Source organism: Scyliorhinus canicula, chromosome 1 (assembly GCF_902713615.1).
Source record: "Scyliorhinus canicula chromosome 1, sScyCan1.1, whole genome shotgun sequence".
Classification (NCBI taxonomy): Eukaryota; Metazoa; Chordata; class Chondrichthyes; order Carcharhiniformes; family Scyliorhinidae; genus Scyliorhinus; species Scyliorhinus canicula.
In genome coordinates this window covers 252,409,587-252,425,754 of record NC_052146.1, presented here as the reverse complement: position 1 = coordinate 252,425,754, position 16,168 = coordinate 252,409,587, and the positions used below count along the sequence as shown (strand labels likewise).

At 48.5% G+C, this 16,168-nt stretch overlaps 1 protein-coding gene across 1 annotated transcript in view; it reads right to left on the bottom strand.

The window, feature by feature from the left end:
* Nucleotides 1–1,312: 1,312 nt before the first annotated feature.
* The window catches only part of smyd2a (SET and MYND domain containing 2a), a 74,864-nt gene continuing 60,008 nt past the window's right edge, over nt 1,313–16,168 (bottom strand). The window contains exons 9-12 of the mRNA XM_038811519.1: nt 15,249–15,369; nt 5,817–5,991; nt 3,440–3,551; nt 1,313–1,609 (exon numbers count right to left, since the gene is read on the bottom strand). Coding sequence (XP_038667447.1) covers nt 1,529–1,609; nt 3,440–3,551; nt 5,817–5,991; nt 15,249–15,369 — 489 coding nt within the window. The 3' untranslated portion in view covers nt 1,313–1,528. The remainder of the gene's footprint in view (nt 1,610–3,439; nt 3,552–5,816; nt 5,992–15,248; nt 15,370–16,168) is intronic.

The following is a 16,168-nucleotide window of genomic DNA, read 5'->3' as shown; positions in this document are numbered from 1 at the left end:
GAAAAGTGTGAGGTTATGCACTTTGGAAGCAGAAATGGGGGCATAGACTATTTTTTAAATGGGGGAATGCTTCGGAAATCAGAAGCACAAAGGGACTTGGGAGTCGTTGTTTACGATTCTCTTAAGGTTAATGGACAGGTTCAGTCGTCAATTAGGAACATAGAACATAGAACAGTACAGCACAGAACAGGCCCTTCGGCCCTCGATGTTGTGCCGAGCAATGATCACCCTACTTAAACCCACGTAACCCGTATACCCGTAACCCAACAATCCCCCCATTAACCTTACACTACGGGCAATTTAGCATGGCCAATCCACCTAACCCGCACATCTTTGGACTGTGGGAGGAAACCGGAGCACCCGGAGGAAACCCACGCACACACGGGGAGGACGTGCAGACTCCACACAGACAGTGACCCAGCCGGGAATCGAATCTGGGACCCTGGAGCTGTGAAGCATTGATGCTAACCACCATGCTACCGTGAGGCCCGTGAAGGTAAGTGCAATGTTAGCATTCATGTCGAAAACAGAGATGTACTTCTGCGGCTGTATGAGGCTCTGGTCAGACCCCATTTGGAGTATTGTGAGCAGTTTTGGGCCTCGTATCTAAGGAAGGATGTGCTGGCTTTGGAAAGGGTCCAGAGGAGCTTCACAAGAATGATCACTGGAATGAAGAACTTGTTGTATGCGGAACGGTTGAGGACTCTGGGTCTGTACTCGTTGGGATTTAGAAGGATGAGGGGGGGGGGAAATCTTATTGAAAGTTACAGGATACTGCAAGGCCTGGATAGAGTAGATGTGGAGAGGATGTTTCCACTTATAGGAAAAACTAGAAGCAGAGGACACAATTGCAGACTAAAGGGACAATCCTTTAAAACAGAGATGAGGAGGAATTTCTTCAGCCAGAGGGTGGTGAATCTGTGGAACTCTTTGCAGCTGAAGGCTGTGGAGGCCAAATCACTTGAGTGTCTTTAAGACAGAGATAGATAGATTCTTGATTAATAAGGGGATCAGGGGTTATGAGAAGGCAGGAGAATGAGGCTGAGAAAAATATCAGCCATGATTGAACGGCAGAGCAGACTCGATGGGCCGAGTGCCCAATTCTGCTCCTATGTCTTATGGTATTTATAGTGAGTACCCACTGCACTACATCCTTTTTATAACATGGGGACCAGAACTGCATGCAGGCTAATCAAAGTTTAATACAGTTTAGCCAACTTTCCTGTTTTTCAATTGTAACTCACCTTTGAATGTAGGATGCTTACAGAACCAATGCTCCTGCGAACACAAATTAACTGAACCCACACAACACTTAAGCTTTTTACAATACGTTTATTGTAATGTGCATTTAAATATTAAAAACAGAACAAAAATAAAAACAGCATTCCTTTGATTATCGTGCCATTATTCCGAGACTGGTTGTTGCAGATGTGAACAAATATTTCAAACGATCAGTTTGTTGACCGAAACACCAGCATACAGTCTCACATTTTGCCTGTTAAAGAATTGATGCTTTGAAGGAAAACATTCACTTTTCCTCCAGCTCTTTCTGAATTTCAAGAACATATGGATGATCCTTGCCATGCGCCACTTCCATAATAGCCAATGCCTGTGGACGTAAATGCCCAATTTGGGTTAGTTAGCACCAAGCTCAAGATCCATTCCAAAGCATGACTCTCTTTTAAAATAAGTTGCAAATTTTGCCAACTACTTCAGTCACATGGCACTGAAACAAATAATTGTAATTGCAAAATACTAAATGCTAAAAATGGGAATTTTTCTAAAATCAAAGCATTTAAATAACGTTTTGCTCTCCTTCTGTAAAAAAAAAGACTGCCTGTTACACACCAGAGAGCTAAGCTTAAAATAAGCTTTTTTTTAAAGAAAACAAAGAAATGTCATTTAAGGTTAGACATTCCAATGTTTCTGTGCTTTTCTGAGTATGAGTGATACGGCAGGAAAACAAAAACCTCCAATGATGTCTTTCAATTATTTCATGATATTGAACTCCCAATTTCTGCTATCTGTGAAATTTGGTATTTTTTTGAGGATTTTAAACATAACATGTACCACACGTTAAAACAGAAAATGCTGGAAATACTCTGCTGGTCAGCCAGCATCTGCAGAGATAAATAGAGATAATGGATGGGAATTTCTGGCCCCTCCCGCTGAAGGAATCTTCCGGTCCCTCCGAAGTCAACACCTCGCGAAGGGTTCCCTGGTGGAGCAGGTGAGCGAGGCACGCAAAAGCCCATTGACTTTGGCCGGACCAGAAGATTCTGCCAGTGGTCAATGGCTTGTTGCATCTGCCATGACAAAACCCACCTGGCGGGGGGAGGGAGAAGGGGTGTCGAATCCCAGCTAATGTTTCAGGTCGATGAGCCATCAGCCTGCTAGGAAATCAGGATGGATTTTGGGATAACTGTGTCATAGCAGCAGAGGAAACAGAGCCCAAATGGTAATGGACCACTCCAACAGGTCAAGTCAAAGGATTCATACCAATCTACTGCATTCTGGATGGAAGAGCAGTGCAAGCCAACATTCTTAGCAATTACCCTTTTGAAGTCAAACGCACTGTTCATAACTGTTGGACAAAAACCTAGAATCTTTAAGGTGTGCTGCCTTATTAGTTCATAAGAGAAAACCCAAAGTTTGGTGTAGAGGAAAGACTGCAATGTTTCACACTAATTATGGTTGGTGCTTCTTAAACATATATACTTGTGAACTGTATTTAACTGTGTTGTGCAGAAGCAGTCTTCTCCAAGATTATTTTTAAGTAATAATAATAATAATCGCTTATTGTCACAAGTAGGCTTCAAATGAAGTTACTGTGAAAAGCCCCTAGTTGCCACATTCCGGCACCTGTTCAGGGAGGCCAGTACAGGAATTGAACCTGCGCTGCTGGCATTGTTCTGCATTACAAGCCAGCTGTTAAGCCCACTGTGTTAAACTAGCCCCTAGTTTCACAATTAATAGTTTTGCTGAATTAAATTCACCTCTCTTAATTGTTGGATTAATTAAATTACCCTAAAATCCCTCAATCTCAATGCGCTCTGGCAGAAAACTACTATTCAGAGTTAGTTTAAGTGAATAAATAATAATTGAAATTCAGAAAAGAATGTACTTCTAGACATGTGTGTAGTATTAACAATGAAGAAATGGGTGTGCAGCGTTCGCGAATGGCAGCACAATGTGCTCCTTGGAGATTTCTCCTTCGAGCACTTTGAAAACAAGCAGGGGAACACCCTACTGGTTGTAATAACCCCAGTGAGTACAATTTATTAAAATAAGGCAGGAATAGGTCTAAATCTAATTTCTCATGCAACTAGGAACAGCATGCCAGCATCCCTTTAAATGCAAGCAATCAAAATGACCATTATTAGTTTTAAACTCAATTCTTGGTGCCTGTAAAGAGAAAATTTCAAGATGAATTTATTACCTTCCTCAGTGCCTTGGCTCCAGCAGAATAGTGTTCTAGGCCCATATATAATCGTCCCAGTTTCAGCCACATTGAAGCAACATTCAGGGAATATGCTGGATAGTGTTTGTTGCTTTTTTAAACCAAACAAAAACAAAACTGCATTTAATTTTATTTAAAAAAACAAGTAAGATTCTAATCTTCTGCTACCTTTAATTCATTTTCTTTCTTACTGTAGAATCGCACATAAACAGGTGGAAAATTTTTATTCTGTGACCATGTACACCAATGTCAGACCAAACAAAGAGTAATCAACCCATCATGGAATGGGACTGACTGCTACACCCCCACCACTCTCAAATAAACAGACAACAATTGCGAGAAAGCACTGGAATTTCAACCTCCAGGACAACTGTATTCTGTAATAAGTGGGATTCCAAGGATTTTGCCTGCTTGCAAACATACATTCCTTCCATCACAAAATAACACCTACTTCATCGCCACAACATTACCCCTCTCTGCCTCGACCCCTCCATTGCCTAAACTTTCATCCATGCCTACCACACGGGGAGAGCGTGCAGACTCCGCACAGACAGTGACCCAGCAGGGAATGGAACCTGGGACCCTGGTGCAGTGAAGGAACAGTGCTATCGACCTGTGCTACCGTGCTGCCCATCAACATTCTCTATTGTAGAAGACAAAACTATATTACATCTACAAATGGGATTTTGACAGTAACTTCATTGCAATGTTAATGTAAGCCTACTTATGACAATAATAAATATTATTATTTAAAAAATGAAATCTCATTGTAAGAATCGTTTCCTCGTGGCAGCGGTGTCTAAGACCAGGGGCATAGGTTTAAGGTGAGGGGTAAGTGGTTTAGAGGGAACCAGAGGAAACATTTTTTCACCCAGAGGGTGTTGGAAATATGGAACACGCTGCCCGAGAGGGTGGTGGAGGCAGGTACTCTCGCGCCATTTAAGAAGCATCTGGGCGTGCACTTAAATCGCCATGGCATAGTTGGCATGGACCAAGTGCTGGTAAGTGGGATTAGTACAGATTGGTATTTGATGGTCAGCGTAGGCACGATGGGCCAAAGGGCCTGTTTTTGTTCTGTACTGGAGGAGTCCTAAGACTCGAAACCAGAGCGCAATATAGACCCTGAAGGCATAAAGCATCATGTGACAGGCATGACCGTGTGATAAGGCATCTTATTTGCATATGGACGGAGACAAAGAAGAAATATTAAAGGGCGAATATTGGATAGAATTTATTTGATGTTCTTGGTCTCGAACTGAACGTCAATTGTGATCGAAAAGGGTAGGCAGGCAGACAACTGTAAAATGACATACCAGATTAGGCAGAGAAAATAAATCTCTTGTTCAACACTATCACTACAGTTAAAATTGGAAAATTGCCATGTGGAGGATGCAAACACCAAACCAGCTCTATTCAGCCCATGCAGTACAATGAGGAGATCATAGGTCTCTTTTTACTTGGGTCGGTATAAGCTCTTTTCCACACCTTCCTTATTGATCACACAGGGAATCAGACTGAGCTCCATGATCTTATTTTCCCAACTCACTGATTAACTAATCTGAAACAACCTGTATTTTCGTGCATGCTTCTCAGTACAAAAAACAATAAACACCAGATTTCTTAGGACAAGAGGAGGCCATTGCTTTTAGGTTCCTTGCACATGGACAGAATGTTGGCTCCTCTCACGGACGTTGTTGGCCATCGGATAGAAATAAAAGTTTGTTAGCTGAAGAAAATAATAAATTTATCCAGAACAACACAACAGGGATGGCACGGCAGTTAGCACCGTTGTCCCACAGCGCAGGTCTTGGGTGCCTGTCTGTGTGGAGTTTGCACTTTCTCCCCATGCCTGCGGGGGTTTCCTCCGTGTACACTGGTTTCCTCCCACAGTCCAAAGATATGTAGGTTTGGCGGATTAGCCATGATCAATTGCCTCTTCGTGTCCAAAGGTGTGTAGGTTACGTTAAGGGTTTACAGAGATAAGGTGGTTGGGAGGGGGGGGGGGGGGAAAGAGTGGTGTTCTTGCAGAGGGTCGGTGCTGACCCGATGGGCCGAATGGCCTCCTTCTGACCTGTAGGGATTCTATGACTCTATGAACTTCAAATATGCCAGAAACTACTGCCATACATTTTTAAAGCATGCTTGCAACTATATACTGCATGCAACAATTTATTATTACCAAAGGCGTATTCTGCACAACTCTTAGTGTGACTCCTGCAGTAGTGGGATTTGTCTATGTTTAATATTACGGTTCTAAAACCCGGATAAAGTAAATACAAGCTCCCTCTGGGATTCACCTTGTGCAGAAATTACAGAAAATTCTGTATCAACAGCAGTTATATACTCTATTCCTCACCTGTAAGGTTTGATTATTTTTTGACCGTAACGTAGAGCTCCATCCCAGTCTTGCATGTACAGGCAGACTCCCATGGCCTGGTACATCATGTGCAGCATATAGACATTGTTATCCTCAAAGATCGAGCCCATTTTATCCAGGCTTAGCTCGCAGATCTCCAGCAGCTCACTAGGGGGTGCCAAATAGTTAAGAATTGTACCAAAAATACCAGGGAGCTCCCAAAAGCCAAAACTCATTGGGAGATTAAAACAAATATACTTTCGGGAAAAAAATAACAATAAAAAATGTCATCAGAGGATAGAAACTGGACGGACCAGCCGACATCAACACTGGAAACAGCAAAGGCAAACCCAGCCGTGTCGCCATACAAAATCCTCCTTACTAACATCTGGGGGCTTGTGCCAAAGTTGGGAGAGCTGTCTCATAGACTAGTTGAGCAACTGCCTCGATATTGTCATACTCACAGAATCATATCTTACAGACAATGTCTCAGACACCAACATCACCATCCCCAAGCTCCACTACCAGGACAGACCCAGCAGAGGTGGCGGCACAATTGAATACAATCAAGAGCGAGTTTCCTTGGGAGTCCTCAACTGACTCCGGACCCCATGAAGTCTCATTGCTTCAGGTCAAACATGGGTAAGGAAACCACTTACGTTCCTGCTGATTACCACGTACCGTCTACCCTCAACGGATGAATCAGTACTCCTCAATGTTGAACACCACTTGGAGGAAGCACCGAGGGTAGCAAGGACGCAGAATGTACTCTGGATGGTGGTCTTCAATGTTCATCACCAACAGTGGCTCGGTAGTACCACCACAGGCCAAGCTATTCAGGTCCTTAAGGACACAGCTGCTAGACTTAGACTGCAGCTGATGGTGAGCAAACCAACAAGAGGGGGAAATATATTTGACCTATCCTCACCTATCTGCCTACTGCAGATGCATCTGTTCAGCTCAGCACTGTAGGAATAGCCACCGCACAGTTCTTATGGAGTCTAAGACCCATCTTCACATTGAGAATACCATGCATCGTGGCACTACCATCATGTTAAATGGGATAGATTTAGAAAAGATCTAGCAACTCAGACTGTGCATCCGTGAGGTGCTGTGGGCTGTCAGCAGCAGCAGAATTGTATTCAAACGCAATCTGTAACCTCGTGGCCTGGCATATCCCCCACTCTATCATTACCACCAAGCCAGGGGATCAACCCTGGTTCATCGAAGGCCGTGATGTGGTCATCTGAGGAAGGAGCAGTGCTCCGAAAGCTGGTGATTCCAAACAAACCTGTTGGACTTTAACCTGGTATTGTAAGACTTCTTACTGGTTGAATGAAGAGTGCAGGAGGACATGCCAGGAGCAGCACCAGACATACCTAAAACCAAAGACTCAACCTGATGAAGCTACAACACAGGTCTAATTCTGTGCCTAAGCAGCAAGTAATAGACAGAGCTAAGCAATTCAACAACAAACGCTATCAGATCTAAGCTCTGCAGTTCTGCCACATCCAGTCGTGAATGGTGACGGAGAATTAAGCAACTCACTGGAGGAAGATGCTCCACAAATATCTCCATCCTCAATGATGGAGGAACCCAGCACATCTGTGCAAAAGACAAGGCGGAGGCTTCGCAACGATATTCAGCCAGAAGTGCTGAGTGGGTGATCCATCTTAGTCTCCTCCAGAGGTCCCCAGCATCATAGATGCCAGACTGTAGCCAATGTGATTCACCCCACATGATAACTAGAAACAGCTGAAGGCATGGACACAGCAAAGGCTATGGGCCCTGACAATATTCCAGCAATAATGGGGGCAGCACAGTAGCAAAGTGGTTAGCTCAATGGCTTCACAGCTCCAGGGTCCCAGGTTTGATTCCCGACTTGGATCACTGTCTGTGCGGAGTCTGCACGTTCTCCCAGTGTCTGTGTGGGTTTCCTCCGGGTGCTCCAATTTCCTCCCACAGTTCAAAGATGTGCAGGTTAGGTGGATTGGCCATGCTAAATTGCCCTCGGGTTAGATGGGGTTGCTGGGTTATGTGGACAGAACTGTGCTGAAGGAGGCCATTCGGCCCATCGAGTCTGCACCGAGCCACTTAAGTCCTCACTTCCACCCTTAACCCAATAACCCCATCTAACCTTTTTGATCACTAAGGGCAATTTATCATGGCCAATCCACCTAACCTGCACGTCTTTGGACTGTGGGAAGAAACCAGAGCACCCGGAGGAAACCTACGCAGACTCGGGGAGAACGTGCAGACTCCGCACAGACAGTGAACCAGTGGGGAATCGAACCTGGGACCCTGGCGCTGTGGATAACAGCAAATTGAAAGGGTGTAGGTTAGGTTGATCTAAGATTAGGATAAATGGTTGGCACAACATCATGGGCTGAAGGGCCTGTACTGTTCTATGTTCTATGCTATCCACTTGTGCAACCGTGCTGCCCTGGTGGTCAAGATAGGGTGGCGGTGTGGGCTTAAGTAGGGTGCTCTTTCCAAGAGCCGGTGAAGACTCGATGGGCCGAATGGTCTCCTTCCGCCCTGTAAATTCTATGATTCTACAGTACTGAAGACTTGTGACTTCCGGTGGCGGCAATGCGGAGCTAAGCCGCACATTCGGCAGCTCCCGCTGAAAAGGGACTTTGGAGCTCTTTTCAGGGCCCCCAACGGAGCTATGTCGGCAAATCCCGACGTGGGAAGAGGACAGGAGTCGACCCCTATGGTCCTATGGTCCGGACCAGGAGTGGGTAAGGAGAAAAACGGAGAAAGCACTCCCGAAAAAGCGGGGGAAGGAAGACAAAATGGCGGCCGGCGGAGGCCTTGAGGAGCTGAGGCAGTGGGCTCAGGAGCAGCAGGCGACTCTGCTGCGCTGCTTCCAGGAGCTTAAGGTGGAGCTGCTGGAGTCGCTGAAGGTAACCAACAGGGAGCTGATGGAGACCCAGACAGCCCAGGGGGCTGCGATCCGGGAGCTGCAGCAGCAGGCCTCCGAAAGGGAGGATGAGGCCGTGGCCGTCACGGGGAAGGTGGAGATGTACGAGGCGCTCCATAGAAGATGGCAGGAGCGGTTCGAGGAGCTGGACAACCGGTCAAGGAGGAAGAATTTGCGGATCCTGGGCCTCAAGGAGGGGCTGAAGGGGTCGGACCTGGCGGCCTATGTGGCGGTTATGTTAAACTCGCTGATGGGGGTTGGGTCCTTCCAGGGGCCCCTGGAGTTAGAGGGGGCCCACAGAATTCTGGCTAGGAGGCCCAAGCTGAACGAGCCGCCGCGGGCGGTGTTGGTGCGGTTTCATCGGTTCGTGGATCGTGAGTGTGTGCTGCGGTGGGCCAAGAAGGAGCGGAGCAGCAAGTGGGAGAACACGGATGTGCGGATTTTCCAGGACTGGAGTGCGGAGGCGGCGGGCCGGGATTAACCGGACGAAGGCGGTGCTCCATAGGCGGAGTGTGAAGTTCGGCATGTTGCAGCCGGCGCGTCTGTGGGTCACCTATAAGGATCGGCACCATTATTTTGTGTCCCCGGAGGAGGCGTGGGCCTTTGTGCAGGCCGAGAAATTGGACTCAAACTGAGGGTCTAAGATGGGGGATGCTGTATAATACTGGATTTGTATTTGCTTGGTTTAATGTAAGATGTGGGTTGGCCTTAGGGTGGGTGGGGTGATGTCGATTTGTCTTTTCTATATGGGTTTTTCTATAGGGGTCTGGTGGACGGGTTTGGGCAGGGGGGTAAATGGGGAGTTCGGGGAGCTGGTGGGGGGGGACTGACAATGGGAGTTGCCCTGGAGAAGGCGGGGCCAGCAGGGCTTTCTGCGGGTTTCCCCGCGCTGGGAGCGGGGTCGGGGCTGAGAAGCGCGGGTCGTTGCTGGCTGTTTTCTTTTCCCGCGCAAGAGCGGGGGGGGTGGGGAGGGTCCCATTGACGGGCACGATGGAGGAGGGGTAGTCCCACGTGGGGAGGAGTCGGAGGTAGGGCGGGAGTCGCCAGGCTGGGAAGGTGGTGCGGAGGGGAGTAGATGTTGATGGGGTCTTCAGAGACCTCTATGGGGAACTGTACCGGTCGGAACCCCCGGTGGAGGGGGGTGGAATGGGGCGCTTCTTGGACAAGCTGCGATTCCTGAGGGTGGAGGAGGAGTAGGTGGAGGGACTGGGGGCGCCGATCGAGCTGGAGGAGGTGGTCAAAGGGATAGGGAGCATGCAGTCGGGGAAGGCGCCGGGGCCGGACGGGTTTCCGGCGAAATTTTATAAAAGGTATTTGGACCTGTTGGGCCCCCTGTTGGTTCGGACCTTTAACGAGGCAAGGGAGGGGGGGCTTTGCCCCCAGCTATGTCACGGGCGCTGATTTCCTTGATCCTGAAGCGGGACAAGGAACCTCTGCAGTGCGGGTCATATAGGCCGATTTCGCTGCTAAACGCCGATGCTCAGCTGCTGGCAAAGATCCTGGCTACTAGAATAGAGGATTGTGTGCCCGAGGTCATTCATGAGGACCAGACGGAGTTTGTGAAGGGAAGGCAGTTGAATGCGAACGTGCGAAGGCCCCTGTCCCCCTTGCTCTTCGCGTTGGCGATTGAGCCCCTAGCCATGGCGTTGAGGGAGTTAGGGAACTAGAGGGGCCTGGTGCGGGGTGGGGAGGAGCATCGAGTGTCGCTGTACGCGGATGACCTGTTGCTGTATGTGGCGGACCCGGTGGGGGGATGCCGGAGGTGATGAGGATTCTTAGTGAATTCGGGGGTTTCTCTGGGTATAAGTTGAACCTGGGCAAGAGTGAGTTGTTTGTGGTGCATCCGGGGGATCAAGAGGAGGGGATTGGTAGGCTCCCATTGAAGCAGGCAGGGAAGAGCTTCAGGTACCTAGGGGTCCAGGTGGCAGGGAGCTGGGGGGCCCTGCACAAGCTCAACCTCACAAGGTTGGTGGAGCAGATGGAGGAGGAGTTTAAGAGGTGGGATATGTTACCGCTGTCACTGGCGGGGAGGGTGCAGTCTGTTGATGATGATGGTGCTCCCGAGGTTTTAGTTCCTGTTCCAGTGCCTCCCCATCCTTATCCCGAAGGCCTTTTTTAGGAGGGTCAACAGGAGTATTACGGGATTTGTGTGGGCGCATTGGACTCCGAGGGTGAGAAGGGTGTTCCTGGAACGGGGCAGGGATAGGGGGGGCTGGCGTTGCCCAATCTCTGTGGGTACTATTGGGCTGCCAACGCAGCGATGGTGCGTAAGTGGTTAATGGACGGGGAAGGGGCAGCATGGAAGAGGATGGAGGTGGCGTCCTGTGTGGGCACGAGCCTGGAGGCGCTGGTAACGGCACCGTTGCCGCTCCCTCCAACGAGGTATACCACGAGCCCGGTGGTGGCGGCTACCCTCAAAATTTGGGGGCAATGGAGACGACATAGGGGAGAAGTGGGGGGCTCGATGGAGGCCCCGATACGGGGGAACCATCGGTTTGTCCCAGGGCTGGCACAGGGCAGGGGTTAGGAGGTTGAGGGAGATGTTTGTGGAGGGGAGGTTCGCGAGCTTGGGGGAGTTAGAGGGGAAGTTTGGGCTCCCCCGGGGAACATGTTTAGGTACATGCAGGTGAGGGCGTTTGCCAGGCAGCAGGTGAAGGGGTTCCCCTTGCTGCCCCCACGAGGGGTGCGGGATCGGTTGCTCTCGGGGGTGTGGGTTGGAGGAGGGAGGATTTCGGACATATACCGGGTAATGCAGGAGGTAGACGAGGCCTCGGTGGAGGAACTGAAGGGTAAATGGGAAGAGGAGCTGGGTGAGGAGATTGAGGGGGGGACGTGGGCGGATGCCCTGGAGAGAGTGAATTCCTCCTCTTCCTGTGCGAGGCTTAGCCTCATACAATTTAAGGTGCTGCATAGGGCCCACATGACTGGGACGAGGATGAGTAGGTTTGTCGGGGGCGAGGACAGGTGTGCTAGGTGCTCGGGGAGCCCAGCGAACCACGCCCATATGTTTTGGGCGTGCCCAGCGCTGGGGGAGTTTTGGAAGGTGGTAGCAAGGACGGTGTCGAGGGTGGTGGGATCCAGGGTCAAGCCAGGCTGGGGACTCGCAATTTCTGGGGTTGCAGTGGAGCCGGGAGTGCAGGAGGCGAAAGAGGTCGGTGTTCTGGCCTTTGCGTCCCCAGTAACCCGCGGAGGATCTTGCTCCAATGGAAGGATGCGAGGCCCCCCAAGCGTGGAGGCCTGGATCAATGATATGGCGGGGTTCATTAAATTGGAGAAGGTGAAATTTGCCCCGAGGGGATCAGTACAAGGGTTCTTTAGGCGGTGGCAGCCTTTCCTGGACTTCCTGGCGGAACGGTAGGGAAATAGGCCAGCAGCAACAGCAACCGGGGGGGGGGGGGGGGGGGGGGGGGGGGGGGGGGGGGCGGAGTTTGGATCAGTGGGAGTTAGAACTGTGTACATGGGTTTGTGGGATGTGGCGGGTGTTATCTCTTTCCCTTTTGTTGTTTGGGTGTTCTTTTGTTTTTTTCCCCTTTTGTTTGTAGTTGCTTTTGAAGTTGGGTGGGTATTGTTCTTGGGGTGTTACTGCGGTTGTTTTGTTAATAGAGTTGAGATGTTTATATTTTGTAAAAATTTCAATTAATATTTTTTTTTTTAAAAGTACTGAAGACTTGTGCTCCAGAACTTGCCATGCCCTTAGCTAAGCTGTTCTAGTACACCTACAACAGTGACATCTACCCAGCAATGTGGACAATTGCCCAGGTAGGTCCTGTACACAAAAAGCAGGACAAATCCAACCCAGTATCTAAATACTTTTCTTCATACCTAGGATTAGAAATGGCTCTCGGTTGGTGGTACAAAATAGGCATTATGAGATTGGATGGCTGTTACAAACATACTAACTATGAGCAAGAGTAGACCATTTGGCAACTTGAGCATGCCCCACATTCAATAGTTCATGGCTATTCAACTGTGGCGCCAAGTGCACTTTCCTGCCGACCCCCCAATAACCTTCGGCTTCCTTGTTCGTTAAGAATCTATCTATCTCTGTCTAAAGATATTCAATGACCCTGCCCTCCCCTGCTCTCTGGGGAAGACAGTTCCAAAGACTCACGACCGTCAGGGAAAAAAATTCTCATCTCTTGTCTTACATGGGAGATCCCTAATTTTTAAACTGTGTCCGGGACAGCACGGTGGCGCAGTGGTTAGCAGTACTGCCTTACGGAACCGAGGTCCCAGGTTCGATCCCGGCTCCGGGTCACCGTCTGTGTGGAGTTTGCACATTCTCCCCGTGGTTGCGTGGGTTTCGCCCCCACAACCCAAAGATGTGCAGGATAGGTGGATTGGCCATGCTAAATTGCCGCTTAATTGGAAAAAATGAATTGGGTAATCTAAAAAAAAAATTTTATTTAAAAAAAAATTGTATCCCTTAGTTATAGTCTCTGCCACAAACAGAAATATCCTCTAGCTGAAATTTGCCCTGAGGGGGTCGGTACAGGGGCTCTTCCGGCGGCGGCAGCCCTTTCTCGATTTCCTGGCAAAGAGGTAGAGAGTGGTCGGTCTCTGCAGCAACCCGGGGGTGGGGGGGCGGGGGTTTGCTGATGGTTGGGGGGGGGGGGGTTTGCGGCGGTGGGTTTGTTATGTTATTTTCTTCTTTCTTGTATTGCTATTTGTTATTATTTATTTTGGGGGGGGGGGGGGGGGAGTTCTTTTCTTGTTTTGTTTTGGCGTGGAAACACGCCTTGTTTGTTTTAAATTGCGGGGAGAAAATTTGTTATTGTTATTAAAAAACTTGAATAAAAATTATTTCAAAAAAAAAGAAATATCCTCTGGCCATCCACCCTATCAAATCCCCTCAGTTATACTATCTGCAAGGCCACCTCACATTCTTCTGAACTCCTCTGGAGACATGCCCAACCTTTCCTCACAAGGTGACTAGTACCTCCCCAACCATACCAGATATCAGTTAAGGGCATCTTCTCTGAACTGCTTCCAACTCATTTACACCTTTCTAAAATAAAGACCAAAACTATGCAGAATACTCCCAGATGCGGTCTCACCAACTGTATCAACTATTTTTACTCCCCATTCTTCATGTTATAAACAACAACGCTTGACGTGCTTGATGTTCAGTTCTATTACAGTCAACCAAACAAAAACAGGCCTTACATATAATCAGCCGATCTGATACCATCGTTTAGTGTCACCACTGAAGTCAAATTTCCTACCACAGACTGAATCGACGCGGTGTGGCTTTAATATCCTTTGTATGATCATACACTCAAAAAAACAGTACTAACTGCGGCCGGTCATTCTTTTTGCTCCTAATCTCCATGCCCTGATTTATGAAACCCAAAATAATACGATTAATCTTTTTTAAAATTCCTTGCAACTGCAAGCAAATGTATTTTAATTATATGTTTCTTCATACTTTTTGCATTTTTACATTCAGTTTATGCTCCTGCTCACTGCTTTCCCTCTCAAAATTCATGACCTCACACTTTGCCACAACTAAATTAAATCTGCCATTTCCTTATTCTGTCTATATCTGCCTCTCGCCTTTTCCAGATTTCCTTGATTTTCTGACCACACACTTTGGGCGGGATTCTCCGAGCCTCCGCGCTGAAATCGCGATCCCCGAAGAATCCCTGTAAATCACGCGCGGACTACGCGGTGCGGCCGCAGTTACTACTGTTTTTTTGAGTGTATGATCATACAAAGGATATTAAAGCCACACCGCGTCGATTCAGTCTGTGGTAGGAAATTTGACTTCAGTGGTGACACTAAACGATGGTATCAGATCGGCTGATTATATGTAAGGCCATTGACAGAGGCCCCCCGCGGTGATTCTCGGAGGACAACATGCCGAGTTCCCGACAGCATGGCTCTAATCATGTTTTACCTGTCGAGAATAGCCGGGGATGGCTGCGGACTCAGTCCATGACCGCCCTGGTGGGGGGAAGGGGGCTCCTTCACCGGGGTGGGGGGGTGGGGGGCCTCACAGGCAGCCAGGTAAACGATCCGTCAGCACCGAACCGCGGGCGCGCGCAATCCCGGGTGGACCTACATTCCTGGTGCCGCTCCAAGGGCTGAGTCCGCCATGTCACACAGGTCGGCCGCCGCAGGCCGCTGCCGTGCACATGCGCGGACTCCAGGCCGGAAGTGCAGGACCCCGTATTCGCAGCCAGAGCTGCAAGAAGTACTCAGGGGCCCTGTTAGCCCCCTGCAAATTGGAGAATCATTCTAGACTTTCTTAAGGAAAGTACAGAGTGAAATGCCTGCTTCTTGACGCTGGCTTGGGGACATAGCCACATTATTAGAGAATCGCGCCCTTTATCTGTGCCAAGAATAGGAGAGAATGGTCAATCTAAGTATACAAGTGGTGAAGAGCATCAGAACGAACATAGTTCATATTAATTAACATGAAATAGCATCACTAATCAAGCATATAGTAGTTTGGTTCTTTGAGAGGTGTGTGGCCTTATGACCAATTCACAGGGAAAGGATATTTTTGTAATGCTTAGCTCTCCTGAACTCTTCAATTATATTCCGAGCATATTTAATCATATCCTTGATGACCTCTGGCTTTGGCGGTTCACCATATTTTGTAATCTCCAATTTTTCTTTGTCCTGTGGAGAAGAATGGGAGAAGGAAGCACCATTAACGAAAAAACATTAGGGAACAGGAAGCAACATAATGATAAAATACCAGATTGATGGCCTTAACTAATCACCCCATCCTCCTAATCTTCAACCATCCAATGTCAATCCTGGGAGATTACCAGTGTTTTGTTCCACTCTTAATTAGCCAACTGTTGCCAAAGTCTCTTTCCGAATGGATTCTCTTCCGTGCACTAAATTTCTCAAGAATTTATTATTAGTGCACTCCTTTTCCTCATCTACATTCTGTCCCTTGACAAGATCATCCAAAGATATGGGGATACATTTTCCAGTGAATGTTGGAACCCCAATTTCAGGACCATATAGAGGTCCTGATGGTGCTCTTGTCCTGCACCCCCCCCCCCCCCCCACCCCACCACCCCACCCCCACCCCCCCACCAACACACACACACCACCCTGTTCTGTAACCTGTCTCCAGGAGCCTTGTCCAACGAGTGGAGGTTTCCCAGATGGGAGGGCCACTTGTAGCATTCAAAGCTGTGAGCAGCCAACTGTCCTACTGGAAAACGTAGACACTGCTAATATAGGTGGGAGACTGTGAGGGTGCCTCAAGATGGAGTCACCCTCTGACGACTCTAAAATTGTTAAATGTATGTGTGGCCTCAGCTGGCAGGCGATTATCGTGGAGAGGATCCCCTTCACTCGATGGCCATCAGCTGTGGCCGACTGGTCCCTTTGGCTCTGGAAGAGGAGTTTTAAAGAAGGTGGCGATAATCTCTGCCTGGCAGGACACCAGGAGGCTGCTTCT